General features: G+C 35.3%; 4 protein-coding genes across 9 annotated transcripts; 3 read left to right on the forward strand and 1 right to left on the reverse strand.

The window, feature by feature from the left end:
• Nucleotides 1-214: 214 nt before the first annotated feature.
• LOC113066169 (myoneurin-like) lies at nt 215-6,290 on the reverse strand. 5 transcript variants are annotated; one of them, XM_026237893.1, is made up of 10 exons: nt 6,188-6,280; nt 5,666-5,705; nt 5,357-5,427; nt 5,137-5,252; nt 3,123-4,492; nt 2,705-2,864; nt 1,992-2,170; nt 1,806-1,889; nt 1,618-1,704; nt 215-1,054 (listed from the first exon to the last, which is right to left on the reverse strand). In XM_026237893.1, the coding sequence occupies exons 4-10, from the start codon at nt 5,142-5,144 to the stop codon at nt 660-662; spliced, it is 2,283 nt and encodes a 760-aa protein (XP_026093678.1). In that variant the 5' UTR covers nt 5,145-5,252; nt 5,357-5,427; nt 5,666-5,705; nt 6,188-6,280; the 3' UTR covers nt 215-659. The 5 variants fall into 5 exon arrangements, with proteins under 5 accessions (XP_026093678.1, XP_026093676.1, XP_026093677.1 ...); XM_026237891.1 differs by having other exon boundaries at nt 5,137-5,427; nt 6,188-6,290; XM_026237892.1 differs by having other exon boundaries at nt 5,137-5,464.
• An 824-nt stretch (nt 6,291-7,114) lies between these two features.
• Nucleotides 7,115-9,373, forward strand: LOC113065949 (apolipoprotein D-like). 2 transcript variants are annotated; one of them, XM_026237482.1, is made up of 5 exons: nt 7,115-7,211; nt 8,050-8,205; nt 8,416-8,537; nt 8,627-8,712; nt 8,828-9,373. In XM_026237482.1, the coding sequence occupies exons 2-5, from the start codon at nt 8,053-8,055 to the stop codon at nt 9,061-9,063; spliced, it is 597 nt and encodes a 198-aa protein (XP_026093267.1). In that variant the 5' UTR covers nt 7,115-7,211; nt 8,050-8,052; the 3' UTR covers nt 9,064-9,373. The 2 variants fall into 2 exon arrangements, with proteins under 2 accessions (XP_026093267.1, XP_026093268.1); XM_026237483.1 differs by having other exon boundaries at nt 8,066-8,205.
• A 371-nt stretch (nt 9,374-9,744) lies between these two features.
• Nucleotides 9,745-11,169, forward strand: LOC113065951 (otospiralin). The gene is made up of 4 exons (XM_026237484.1): nt 9,745-9,853; nt 9,986-10,052; nt 10,444-10,467; nt 10,718-11,169. Exons 2-4 carry the CDS (start codon nt 9,989-9,991, stop codon nt 10,903-10,905), a joined length of 276 nt encoding a protein of 91 aa, XP_026093269.1. The 5' UTR covers nt 9,745-9,853; nt 9,986-9,988; the 3' UTR covers nt 10,906-11,169.
• A 259-nt stretch (nt 11,170-11,428) lies between these two features.
• LOC113066172 (COP9 signalosome complex subunit 9) lies at nt 11,429-13,721 on the forward strand. The gene is made up of 3 exons (XM_026237896.1): nt 11,429-11,632; nt 12,031-12,103; nt 13,556-13,721. The coding sequence occupies exons 1-3, from the start codon at nt 11,570-11,572 to the stop codon at nt 13,591-13,593; spliced, it is 174 nt and encodes a 57-aa protein (XP_026093681.1). The 5' UTR covers nt 11,429-11,569; the 3' UTR covers nt 13,594-13,721.
• The last annotated feature ends 103 nt before the right edge of the window (nt 13,722-13,824 follow it).

A 13,824-nucleotide genomic window follows, 5' to 3' on the forward strand; every position in this document is an offset into this window, starting at 1 on the left:
GAAATGGGACTGTTTCTGAATTCGAATTCACAAATACTGTTTGGTAATGATGACATCCAGGACAGAAACCTTCCCCTAGTTGAAGAATCACTTGAATATAAAAACTACTACAAGTGATATTCATGGGTACTGAGGAAAATATGCCTGTGGTCTCCACCAGATTCATTTTATGTAAGCATTACTCAAAAATATATATCAAAAACAACAACAAATATTCAGACGGGAGATGATTTATTATAAAAGTTGGCCAGATTGTTAGAGGATTCAAATGAATTCACATCATATATGAAACTGCTCAGAGAGTGGGTCATATAACATCATAGATATATACATGTCATACTTCTAAAAGACAAACGCATAGTTCAAAATACCAGTGAACCAAAATGCATTTTAAGCACAGCTTTATATTACAGCTAAACCTAAGGTTGGCCTTCCCTTCATTTCAGAAAATACTTTATGCTTTTAATGATCCAGATTCTGCTCTGAAAGTGACATTTAACTAAGAAAAAAAAGAAAAACAAGAGGAGAAGCCCCACACATTCACTCAACAGCTTTGTTAAGCTTTTGCTAAGAGTACAAAAGCTTAGAAAGGATGTTTGTGAGACATGTCTTCACTTAATAGAGAAAATACACTTAAAATGGAAGTAAAAGCTGGTGTTTTAATCGATGGTTTGAACGATGACAATCTGCGTGTGCTCCATCTCAGCGTTTCCGGGGATTTCGTACTGTTCCACTACATAGCTCACTTGCTCGCCAGATTCTCCGTGTTGGATGAGAACCGGTGCTTCGGACGAATCAGCGTGCTGGAAGATCATGGAGGGCTCTGTGCAGTCTGCATGCTGTATGATCATCTGAGGCTCTGCTGACTGCTGGATAATAAGTGAGGTTTCCGGGGACAAAATTGGCAATGGGGACTCCATCTGAATTTCATGGTCTTGGGAATCGACGAGGGCGGAGCGCACGCGTGCAATCAAGCCCTGGTGGTCAATGGGGATGTTGAGAGGACACTGCGTCGGGTCGGTTTCCAAAGGAGCCTGCTCTTGGTTTGGAAGAGCTGTAAAGAATGTTTTAAATAGATATTTAGATAAACGGATAGAATGGATATAAATATACAAATGATGGAACGTTTTTGCTGCTTAATATTTTGTGTGTAAACGGTGTTGAATTGTTTTTTTCAAGCTTCTTTAATAAACAGAAAGTTTAAAAGAACAGCATTTATTTGAAACCGAAATGTCTTGTAACAGTAACTGAACTGCTGAATAAGTAATTCTTTCTTAATCCAAACATTTGAATCGTGACGTATCAAGGTTTCCAAAAAAATATTAAGCAGCACAACTGCTTAGAGTTCACTGATAATAAGACTTAATTTTTGAGCAGCAAATCAGCATATTAAAATGAGTTATGATGCTGAAAATTCAGCTGTCAACACAGGAATAAATTCTATTTGAAAATATTTTTAGATACAATGCTGTTCTTTTAAATTGGAATTATATTTCACAATATTATTGTTTTGGTTAAATGAATTCAGCCTAGGTAAGCCTAAGAGATTTCTTTCCTTTAAATAAAAAATGTATAAAAAATTTCATTCCAAACTGGAATTGTTAGAATATAACACACCGTTATGCTCCAAAACGCTGTGCTTCTTCAAACTATACATGTCTGAAAACATGTCCCCACACAGGAAACACCTCACTTTTCTTGATCCTACAGGTAAAATGACAGAGAAACACGTATTTGGACATATTCTTGCAAGGTTCCCATTTAGAAAATGGATCATTTGCTTCAATTTAGTAACTAAAATGTACCATTGTGGATGTCCATATGTTTTCGAAGTTCACCAGCGGTTAAGCAAGGTTTTCCGCAATCCAAGCATATATATGGGGTCACACCTAAAATAGAAGGCAAAAAAAATTATTATTCATATGCATTAGTATGTAAGCAAATCGCTTCAGAAAATATTGAAAGCTGTAATGCGTGCATTACAAACCCACCGGTGTGTTTCCTGCTGTGAGCGATGAGAGAGCTGGACACAGCGAATGCCATGCCGCAGGTGTCGCAGATGTACGGTTTCTCCCCTGTGTGTCGCCGTTTGTGGTACATCAGAGTACTGGCCTGTGTGAAGCGCTTCCCACATTCTCCACATTCATACGGCTTCTCACCACTGTGCTTCCTGAGAGCAAACGGCAATTAATGCAGAGTTAATGGAAATGTAGATTTTTTTATAATTCATTATTGATATTTAATTTTAATTATTTTAATGGGAGATTAACAAATATCACGTTTTTATGACCGGTACTAAACTCATTATTTTTATGTTTAGGTGCCCAAAAATGGATATGGAGAACCAGTATTTAACTAAGCAATTTACACATTAATAATAGTGATGATAATAATAAACATAATCCACATTAAAAAAATAAATCATAGACTAAAACAAAACATAAATATTTTCCAATAATTATTGCCATCAACATCATCATCAATGGTATTACTACTAATAAAATTTAATCCAATATTAAAGAACCAATTGGTTGATATGTAGAACCAAGTGTGAACTCATAATAATGATAATGATAATATAAAAAAACTGATAGCCATTTAAGTGTGACTATCTCTAGAGAATCAAAGGCTTTGTGGCAGCAATTTTATAATTTTATCACTTAAGTTAAATTGGAACTATGCTCATGAATTGCACTGCACATACCTTATGTGAATTTTCAGATTGCTCGATGTGGCAAAAGCTGCTTCGCAGAAATCACATTTATGCGGCTTTTCTTCTCCGTGATGCATTCGGCAATGATAGACCAGTTGACATTTCTGAGCAAAGCGTGCCTCGCAAGACGTACAACTGAAGGGCTTCTCTCCTGAAAACAAATACTACATGAATCACTTCACATAAACCCAGCAGCAAAGTTATAAGTTTAGATTTCAAATAAATGCTGCTATTTCAAACTCCATTCAACAAAGAATCCACAAAAATATTAAGCAGCACAATGGCTTTCACAACAGTAGTGTGTGATTAACAAACATTATGCACATCCACATTTTTCGTCATCAAAACAATGAAATGAAAGACTCTTTTATTCAAGTGAATAAGTGTATCTTCTACACATGAGTCGTACCTGTGTGAATGCGCATGTGGGTCTTCAGCTGGTTGCCCTGTCTGAAGGAGCGAGTACAGAGCTGGCACTGATAGGGTTTGAGGCCCTTGTGTATGCGCATGTGTCTGCGCAAGCTGCTCATCTCGGAGAAGAAGTTCCCGCAGACATTACAAATAGGCCTTTGTTTGTCCTGCAAGGGCTTCGCTTCCTCTTCTCCGCCCCAGTCCTCATTATCATCCTCAAGTTCTTCATCCTCTTCTTCCTCATCACTAGCTTGGCTTTCTTTTAGCTTTCTACTCAAGCTTCTCTTTCTGTTGCTGGTGCGGACCTTCTTTGCAGGATTTGACTCTGAATCTTCTGTACATTGAGAAGAGCCTTCTTCAGTGTGCTTCTCAGAGTCTTGGTTTGTTTCTCCACTGGCTTCTTCTCCACTGTTCTCCACCTTATCTGTTGGATTTGAAGATTCAGGTGCCTCAGAAGAAAGAGGTTTGGATCGAGGCCTTCCTCTTTTACGGCCGGTCCCTTCATTCTCTTTTGTCTTTGCAGCTTCTGAACCGTCTTCTGTGTTTGTAGTTGCGTTCTCAGTGTTTGTGGTTTGGTTCTCAGTGGTTAACGGCTTAGTACGTGGTCTTCCTCTTCCTCGTTTTAAAGGACCCCTGTCTGGGTTTTCCACATCAGTCTTTACCTGACCATCATCTTCCTCACTAGCATTCACAGAATCTTCTTCAACAACCTCTGTTTCCTGGGCGTCTCCTTCTGCACCAGATGACAGGGGTCTAATTCGTGGACGTCCTCTTTTGTGGGCAGAGCTCTCTTCTTGATCCTTGGCTGCTACAGACTCATCTTCAGGGTTTCCAGAATCGTCTCTGTCAGTGGACTGTGGTCTAACCCGTGGACGACCTCTTGGTCTTCCGGTTCCTCTCCCTACTGAGCTGCTATTTGGACTCATGGTTTGCTGCGCTGGAGATTGTTCAGTTGAATCAGAAGTCAACGGCCTCACTCGTGGGCGACCTCTCGGTCTCCCCTGACCTCTTCCTCTGCCTCTGTGAGCAGTGATGGTCTCCCTCTCAACCTCATACAGCCTAGTTTTGGGTTTCCTCCCTCTCTTGCTGCCGCTTCTCTGCGGTGTCTGTTCGCTGGACGAATGGGATTCATCATCCTGTACCCTATCTTCTTTCTTTACCTTCAACCTCTCCCGCTCTTCCACCTCTGCGATCGGCTCTAAAGGTTCATAGTCGTCTGGGCTCAGGGGGGACCGTGGATCTTCGTACTCCGCTTGTCTTGTGGGCGAGCCATCAATTTTCATATCATCTTGAGTTAGGGTACAACGAGCCACAACCTCGGGCATCCCAAGATAAGATGCAGCTTTCTGAACATTTTCGATTTCTTCTCTGAGGACAAAAAAAAAAAAACATTTCTAATGTATAATTATATCAATGCAACTATATTCACTTAATATATATATATATATATATATTCTAATCTATATATTCTATACTATTTTCAGTAGTGAATATGAACTTGCAATGAAATATTCAATTGGCTAAACAGTTATCTATATATGAATATTGCATTTGTGACCCTGGACCACAAAACCAGTCATAAGGGTCATTTTTTTCTAAATTAAGATGTATACACATATGAAAACTGAATAAATAAGCTTTCCATTGATGTATGGTTTGTTAGGATAAGACAATATTTGGCCGAGATACAACTATTTTGGAATCTGGAATCTGAGGGTGCAAAAAAAATAAAACTACTGAGAAAATCACCTTTAAAGATGTCCAAATAAAGTTCTTAAATATGCATATTACTAATCAATAATTAAGTTTTTAAATAATTACAGTATGAAATTTACAACATATTTATGGAACATGATCTTAATGCCCTAATGATTTTTGGCATAAAAGAAAATCTGGGCCTAAAATTATTTGAAAAATATAGAAAATTAAATATTTCCAGGTTTTAGGAACAGTACATATAAATATAACACTACATACAGATAAAACTGAACGTCAGATTTCCATGAGCTCACCTGTCCATACTCAAGTCCCCAGTGTAAATGTAAGTCAGCAGTTTTTCAAACACAGCCCCGCTCACCAACTCTGCGTCCAAAGCTATGGTGGCATTCTCCTTTCCGGCATCAATAGACTGCGTAGAGAAATACTCGCTAAAGGCTGCCAGAACATTGTGGTGTGCATGATATTGAGACTGTCCTATTGTTACTGTGCAGTCACACAGAAAGCTTCTCTCACGTTGTCTCTTCAGCTGCTCCAGAAGAAACTCACTGTGAGTGATATGTGGCATGACGTGGAAGAGGAGCAACCTGCAATGTCCAGAACATCTTGTATAATCAGCCACTACTAAACATTATAAAACAGAAATTGTGCCATTATTATTGATTTGCATTACATCCTCCTTCCATATAAAAATGTGTGGAACAACATGATGAACAACATGAAAAAATTATGAATTAATTTCCATTTTGGGTGAACTAGACTTAAAAAATGACCGTATTTTATATGCAACAGATTTGTAAGCAATAACTTAAATAATTTACTTACCGCACGTAAATGTATAATGGTTTAAACCACACCCAAAAACCTGTTTAAATGAAACAGACATGCACGTAAAAATAAAATACGTGTGCATATATAAATGAACCAATAACTCAATAAAAAATAAGCCATTGTTTAAACCTGACAACATCAAGGTTGAGAAGAATTAAAGTTCCCGCCCATTACTCAAAGTTGGCTAAAATAACGAGTTTGCTGACAAACTATCATCGTTAAAGGCCACTCTAAATATAATACAGCACCTAATAATTCTAGGCGTAAATATGCACTAAAAATGACTTAATGCATTGCTCTCTGAATGCATACAGAGGGGGATGTTTATAATTTTGACATGCAAAACAAAGGGCTCTTATTTCGAAAATGCTCGATCCGGTAGAGCGCGAGCCGAAATTTACAGACTCGGTCTACATATTACAAACAAAACACCGAGTCGTGCAATAATTACCTAAATTCTGTGATTAATAAATATAAAGTTAAATTAGAATTTTTAATAAAGAAATCAAGTCTCACGTTATTTCGACAGTAGATTAAAATCGCTTTGCTTTGACGGCCATTTTCGAAGTCTTCGAGGGGATTTGGTCTGTGACGTAATATCCTCCCATCTGAATTCTTTCCGGTGTTTGAACCAAAAAGACAGCTGTGACCATTAGGTGGAGCCAAACACACAAATTTCTAGAAACCTGAGTGTAAGTGACAGGAGTAACTGTACTTCATTAAATTACTAAATGTTATTTTGGGAATGTGTACTTTGGAAAATACCTGTGGGCATTTTTATTCAATTACAATGCCAAGGCAAAAGTTTATTTATTTATTTTTAATCACTTAGAGGTCATTGTGACATTATGCAGCCCATGGGAAAGTCTGATTGTCAGTTTTATTAATAAAATCTGCTGAAAATAATCTTCACACATAAACTGATTGTAGTCACCCAAACCATTTTGTCACTGTTTTAATACTAAATTAGACTAAATTACATTAGATTCAACTTTATTGTAATTGCACATGTAAGGTACAAGGCAACGAAATGCAGTTTAGCATCTAACCAGAAATGCAATAAGCAGTAAGTACAGAATATACAAAGTCTACAATATGTAAAATAACTATACAGATAAGGCAGTATTATGAACATAATTTACAGATTTTAAATATTATCAGCATGATATACAGATAGGTGTACTATGAACATACTATACAGATGGATTATGTAAAAGTGTACAGGCAGAAACTATGAACATATAAACATCATTTACACTAGTGGACAGTAAAGTGCATTGAAAATATTTCAGTATCCAAGAAATATTTTCTTGGACAGCAGAGAAGAGAAAATAAAGAGACACAATCTTCTTTAACAGCACACACCCTGTCACTGCAATACTGCTCTCGTGATATCCATTTACATAATCAGCTGCTTTTTGTTACAACACAATCTCAGTCTGTTCTGAGCGTATCCTTCTCTCTTGTCTCTCTTGTTACTGGACCAGCACAAACACAGCATCTTCAGCTCTGTGCTTAACAACTGATTCATCTGGAACAGGTATTGATTCACTTTAAATGGTTATTTAGTCTGTTTTGTGACATTATACTAAATCATAATTCTATCATCTATTATAGTTTTTTGGGTATACTTGTATTGTGTAGCTGTAGTGTTAGTTGTAACATTCCGGTCTAAAAAAAATTCTAACTTACATTTTTTTATTATATGCTAATTTATTATTTAACACACATTTTACAGTAAATAAGTACATATAGACTATAATTATGTTATTTTATTGTTCATTGTATCATTTTTAATAATAAAAAAAATTACATTTTTCAAAATAAGATCATTTCATTAATAAGCGGCATTACATTTCAGAACACCACATAGTTTCATAGCCTACTGTAAATAACGTGCAGATGTACAAAAGTGATTTGAGGTAATCATATGCAAACAGGTCCAACAGATCTGATAGCTTTATATCAGCAAGAAATCATGGCTATTAAAACAAAAGGCATCTAATCTCAAAACCCATCACATACAATATTTCACTTTAAGTGAATTTAGGATCCATTCACACACAGAGAGAGAGACATATTATGTAGCACAGTCTAATTTAAAAAATGCTTATAAAAAGTCTTTAAAGGAACTTGTTAACTTTAAAAAAAGACCCCGGGGGGAAAAAAACATGTTTTCAACAGCTAAAGCACAGTGTAATGGAAAATAATACTTTTATTTCCTTTTTTTAAAGTCGAATGTTTCCACACAGTGAAAAGGAAAACACCAGATTCATTCTGTGTAAACCATCTCTAATTGTAATTTGACAATGCAGTTTACAAATATCCATATGACTCTGTGACATATTGTCTTATTAAAATGACTAATGCATCTTGAGCTCATGACTCTCACAGCTGAGACAGCAGCTCTCGACAGGATGAAGGCCGTGATTGTGTTGCTCGTACCTCTTCTGCTTCCCTTGGTCTCTGCTCAGACATTTCGTTGGGGCCCCTGCCCAACACCAATGGTCCAGCCAAACTTTGAATTAAACAAGGTATGCAAATATAATGAATCTTAAAGAGACAATTCAACATTGTTATTATTTATTCAACCTCTTGTCTTTCTAAATCCAAATGCTGTTATTTTGTTTGGTTCGGAATGGCGTGAGGGTGAAAAAAAATAATGACAGAATTAAAATGTTTGGGGGAAGTGTGCCTTTAATTATGTACAGTGCACTTACATGAGATTTACCTTTCACTCCAAGTACCTTGGAAAGTGGTATGAAATTGAAAAGCTCCCAGCATCCTTTGCGAAAGGCAAGTGCATTGAGGCAAACTACATCCTAAGACCTGACAACACTGTCCAAGTTGTCAATGTTCAGACATAGTGAGTAATTCAATCCTTTCAGTTAAATAGAATTAATGTTTTGTCACTATCATTTAATCATAACTAAACTGTGTGTTTATATAAAACAGCAAAGGAAAAATTAGAAAAGCAGAGGGCACAGCGATCATTCAGGACCTGAGGGAGCCAGCAAAGCTTGGACTCAGTTTCTCTTACTGTGAGTCCATGAATGTTCTGTGTTTGTGTGCAAAGGCGGTAGAATCTTTTCTGCCACTCTTTTTGAAGAGTTCTTTTGTTAATTCACCATCTGCTTGTTTTTTATATATATTCAGTCACTCCCTACACTCCGTACTGGGTCCTGTCTACTGACTACAGCAGCATAGCACTTGTTTATTCATGCACTGATGTTCTCCGGCTCTTCCATGTGGACTATGCTTGGATCCTGTCCCGCTCACGCATTCTGCCCCCAGAGGCCATCTATCATGCCAAAGAGACCTTCTCACGTGACAACATCGATGTGAGCAAAATGATTCCCACAGATCAGCACGGATGCGATGGTCCTATTTAACCAGTAAACTTTAACTGAAATATAGATATATTTTTTGGTGCCTCAATATTACTATTAAGATTGAAAACGGTTTGAATTATCACAAAAGCTACTCATATTATGTTGTACTTTGTTATAAATGTTTGGTATTTGTCTTTGTTACTCTTAACTCATTTTCTAAAGCAATCTCTGGCTTTGATAATGTGCTATAAGATAATATTCATTATTAGCCTATTATTCATATGACATAAACCATCTGAACCCAGCTGGCACATATATTGCTCTATCTACATATATTTGCACTTCTTCAAATAAATAAATTAAAGCATTACCGTTTGCTTATGAAGTTTTTGTTTATGCTGTTCTCTGTCATGTCATTCCCGAGTAATGGTTTTATTAATTAGGTGTGAATAGAGTCCCATCTGTTTTGCATAATTTGAGATGTGCATTGAAATATCCTCAAAATGTTACATTCTATGTCTTTATGGATACTTCATGTTGCTAAAAGTGTTTAGATTTCTATTGGAATATTAATGAATTTGAAAAACGGAATGCTTTCGGAATGCATAATATTATTTATTTATTATATATTTTTTATTTTATGTTTATAATGGCATGATGCATTAACCAGCTTAATTTTAAATACATTTCATATATGGTCTTGAGGTGGGTTTCGATGATGTAGATCTAGTTTGGGAGGGGACAAATATTTTCTGAACTTGGGGTTCAGTCTGCACAGAACCTGTGACACACAAAGTCTTTTTAGCTCTCAGAAACGGACAGACCTCATACAACCACTGCTGCAAAGAAGGTAATGTTATTCATATCCAAAGCAATTAGCAATGTGCATGAAGATAATATAGCAAACTGTTATCTTTTTTTCAGGCTTGTTTATAATGACCACACATTTTAATTAAAGTAATTATTATTTTTTTATTTTTAGGAAATGATGAAGGGGAGTATTGTTTTGGGGGTTTTCTTGCTATGCTTTCTTGCAAATAATCTAAGCGGTAAGCAGTGTACATTACTTACATTACTTTGGGCACTTTAGATATTCACTTTAAAATCTATAGATCAAGATTTTCAGAATATGAATATATTTTATGTATTTTATGGTAAATTTTTCTGTATTAAAGGATGCTGATGTTTCTCAAATAAATAAACTGGAACATTTGTTAAAAGAAAAACAGTGGTATATCCAATGTTAATGTTATAAACATTAAAACCTTGAGCGGTGTTCATCAGGACAAGTGTGCATATAGTTAGGAATAACATTTGTGAAGGAAACTCACACATTTCTTGAATCCCTTGGGATATCCTCAGTTCTCATGTATGAATCAGCTCTTTGTAAGGGAGGATTTCAGATTTCATTTACTCTTCCTCTACTCTTTCCTTCCACAGGTGCCAGATTCATTCCTGAAGGGGGTAAACAAACTATTTACCATTTTGTTTGCTAGTATATATAGTAACATTTAAAAATCCTAACTGCACAATTAACCCTTGGTGCTGGTTTTAAAATTATATTGACTATGTTAACTACATTGTTATGTTTGCCTGAGGACACAAAGAGGCACATTTAGACAACTAGTTAACTTATGCAGTTACACATCAGCAATTCTGGAATGCAAGAACTCAGCAGGAATACACAAGCTCTATTTTTCTCTCTCACACGTAGTGCCCTATGAACAGCCCCCGGCTCTGCCCTACTGGTCTTATTCCACCTCCGATTTCTGGAACTATGTGGAATACTTCCGCAGCATTGGGGCCTACAACCAGATCAATGAAATGGCCAGAACATTCTTTGCCCATCAGCATCTTGGAGACACGCTGGGTTATGAAGTGCCAGAGCAACATGGACACTAAATTGATGTTATTAGTTCATCACTCATAGTTTAGTTTGTGTCATTAGAAACTAACGATAATTTACTAAATAGAACTAAAAACCATTTATAGCCCTGCGATAATGAGTGATGTGTTATATCCTTAAATGTATAAAAAGCATACAGGAATAAGTAAATTTTTCATTGTATTGTGATTAACAGCTTCAGGGTGCATGGTTGTGATGTATTATACGACTATTGCAGTTGCAAATATATGAACTGTAAGAAATAAAACAATAAAGTGTCATACTGATGCACATAAATTATTTAATTAGCATCAATGAAAAAAAAAAAAACGTGAGGACCAGTTCTCCAACCGAGCCAGTGGGACCCGTTTCCCTCCCGGTTACATTTTGACGTAACACCACTAGTGGATGCGAAGCCTAAGCGAATCGATTCTTTCAAACAGTTCATAGTAAAGAACCGGTTCGTAGCGTCAAGTATTCAGTTCGACAGGAAGTCGCGCATTTAAAAAGATCCGACTCAGAAGAACCGTTCTTCCACGAATCGGACTTCGTGAATCTACGCGTAACCGGAAACAGAGGGGACGCACTGAAGTGTTTATTTGGGTGAATGTGACAGTGAGCTGAAAATACACAATTTAAACGTTTGTTTATCGCTGTTTTTTAAGTTCTCACTCCTAAGTTATGAAGCCAGCAGTTGATGAAATGTTTCCTGAAGGAGCTGGTCCGTACGTGGACCTGGATGAGGTAAGGGTTTAACACGTTTCTGTAAAGAAAGCTTTAACGTTAAGCCATTTGACACTATATATATATATATATATATATATATATATATATATATATATATATATATATATATATATATATATATATATATATATATAATCAAGTGTCAAAATCGCTACAGTGGAATTTTCTGTACAGTGCTTAACGCATTTTTATTAACATATTATATTATTATTGTATTTCTTCAATAAATGTATTTATATATAAAAACACCAAAGTAAAAATAAATCTTTAGAGTATTGTTTTTTTTCTAAATCAGTATTGCTTTGTTCGCTGAAATAAAGGAATGAGTAATAAGCAGTTTTTATAAAGTCGATGTTAATAATGAGTATTAATACTGTAGTGCTGTGTGTTGACAGGCAGGGGGCAGCAGTGGGCTGCTAATGGATCTGGCCGCCAATGAGAAGGCAGTACATTCAGACTTTTTCAATGGTGAGACTCAGAAACTTTATTATTATAATAAAGTACAGTACGATCAATTACGGACCTCGACCTTTCCAGTTGTTTGCCATTACTATCATTTTTTTTATTAAATATAATTTTAATGAAAATTCCTAGGAAAGATTTTAAGTTGTAGCTATGTACAGATGACATACTTTAGAATACAGCAAAGCAAACAAATTCCAATCCTTTTTACGATTTATTTACTTTTCCAAGCCTAGGGATTCTATGTTGAAATTATGGAAGAATTAAGTTAAGTGATTAATACTTGGATTAATTAAGGTTTTAAATGTTTTTGAAATATTGTTTATTAAGCTGCATTCAAAAATACAGTAAATCCAGTGATTTTGTGAAATATTATTCCTGTTTTAAACAAGGTTGTTTTATATATATATATATATATATATATATATATATATATATATATTTATGTATATATATATATGTATATATATTTTAAATGTCTTTACTGTAACTTTTTTTTGCTTTTTTTTTTTTAATCTTTCTTGCTCCAAACTTTTGAATGGAAATGTATCACAGTTTCCACACAAGTATGAAGCAGAACAACTGTTTTCAACCTTGATAACAATAAATGCTTCTTGTGCATTAAATCATCATATTAGAATGATTTGTGAAGGATCATGCCACACTGAATGACTGCTAAAATGTACCTTTGCCAACACAGAGTAAATTGCATTTTTAATTTTACATTGTTAAAATATTTCAAAATGTTACTGTTTTTACAGTATTTTTGATCAAATAAACGGAGCCTTGGTTAGCATAAGACTTCTTTGAAAAACATGAATAATATTTATTATTCCAAACTTTTGACTGTCAGTGTGTGTATATATATATATATATATATATATATATATATATATATATATATATATATATATAATATTTCTGTGCTAATTATTTATTAATAACATTCTTTCCATTGTTTTGTTGGCAAAAGAATATTGCAAAGTTCTTTAACATGCTTACTCTACAATTTTCTTTATCCTTTTCCGCCTTCTAGTGATAGTAAAGATTGTTTGAGCAATAGCACAGGATGACCTAAAAACAGGCAGTTAAAGAGTAAAGGTGAAAATGAAGCTGAGCCCATTTAAAGCTCTTTTATTGGGCTTCATTGGCTCCAGCGCAGCAGGTCTTCCCCCTTTAGAGGCTCTGTATCTGTCTGCAGCGCTTGAAGTAGCTGAACACGTGTCACTCAGGGGCATCTTCATCTGGGTGCCCTTTTGAAAAGTTTACTGAAAAATAACCTAGAGACCCCGATAAGAGCTCATACCCTCATTTTACTGAGAACAGCATGTCATAGATGAGGTTTTTGTGCTATTTATTATTTTAAAAAAGCTCTTCTACATATTCTGGTTTATTAAGCTTAATTGTGAGTAAGAAAACACTAAAAATAATTGTTTTGTGCTTCTCTTTCCTCCACAGATTTTGAAGATCTGTTTGATGACGATGATATTCAGTGATGAAGAGCACAAATAGAATGGATTCCTCCATTGTATAAAATGTTGTACATTGAAGTGTTTTTTCTTTTTTCACTTTAAGAGCGATGTTGCATTGTTAACTCGGTTCAATAATAAACTTTTTTGTGGAATACAATGTCTTCCTTTTTCCAGATGTTTCCACATGTAAAAAAAAAAACCCCAGACATTCCATGTCAAAAGTTGGAATAATTGTAAACGATTTTTAAACGATTT

This window comes from Carassius auratus, chromosome 49, assembly GCF_003368295.1.
Source record: "Carassius auratus strain Wakin chromosome 49, ASM336829v1, whole genome shotgun sequence".
NCBI lineage: Eukaryota > Metazoa > Chordata > Actinopteri > Cypriniformes > Cyprinidae > Carassius > Carassius auratus.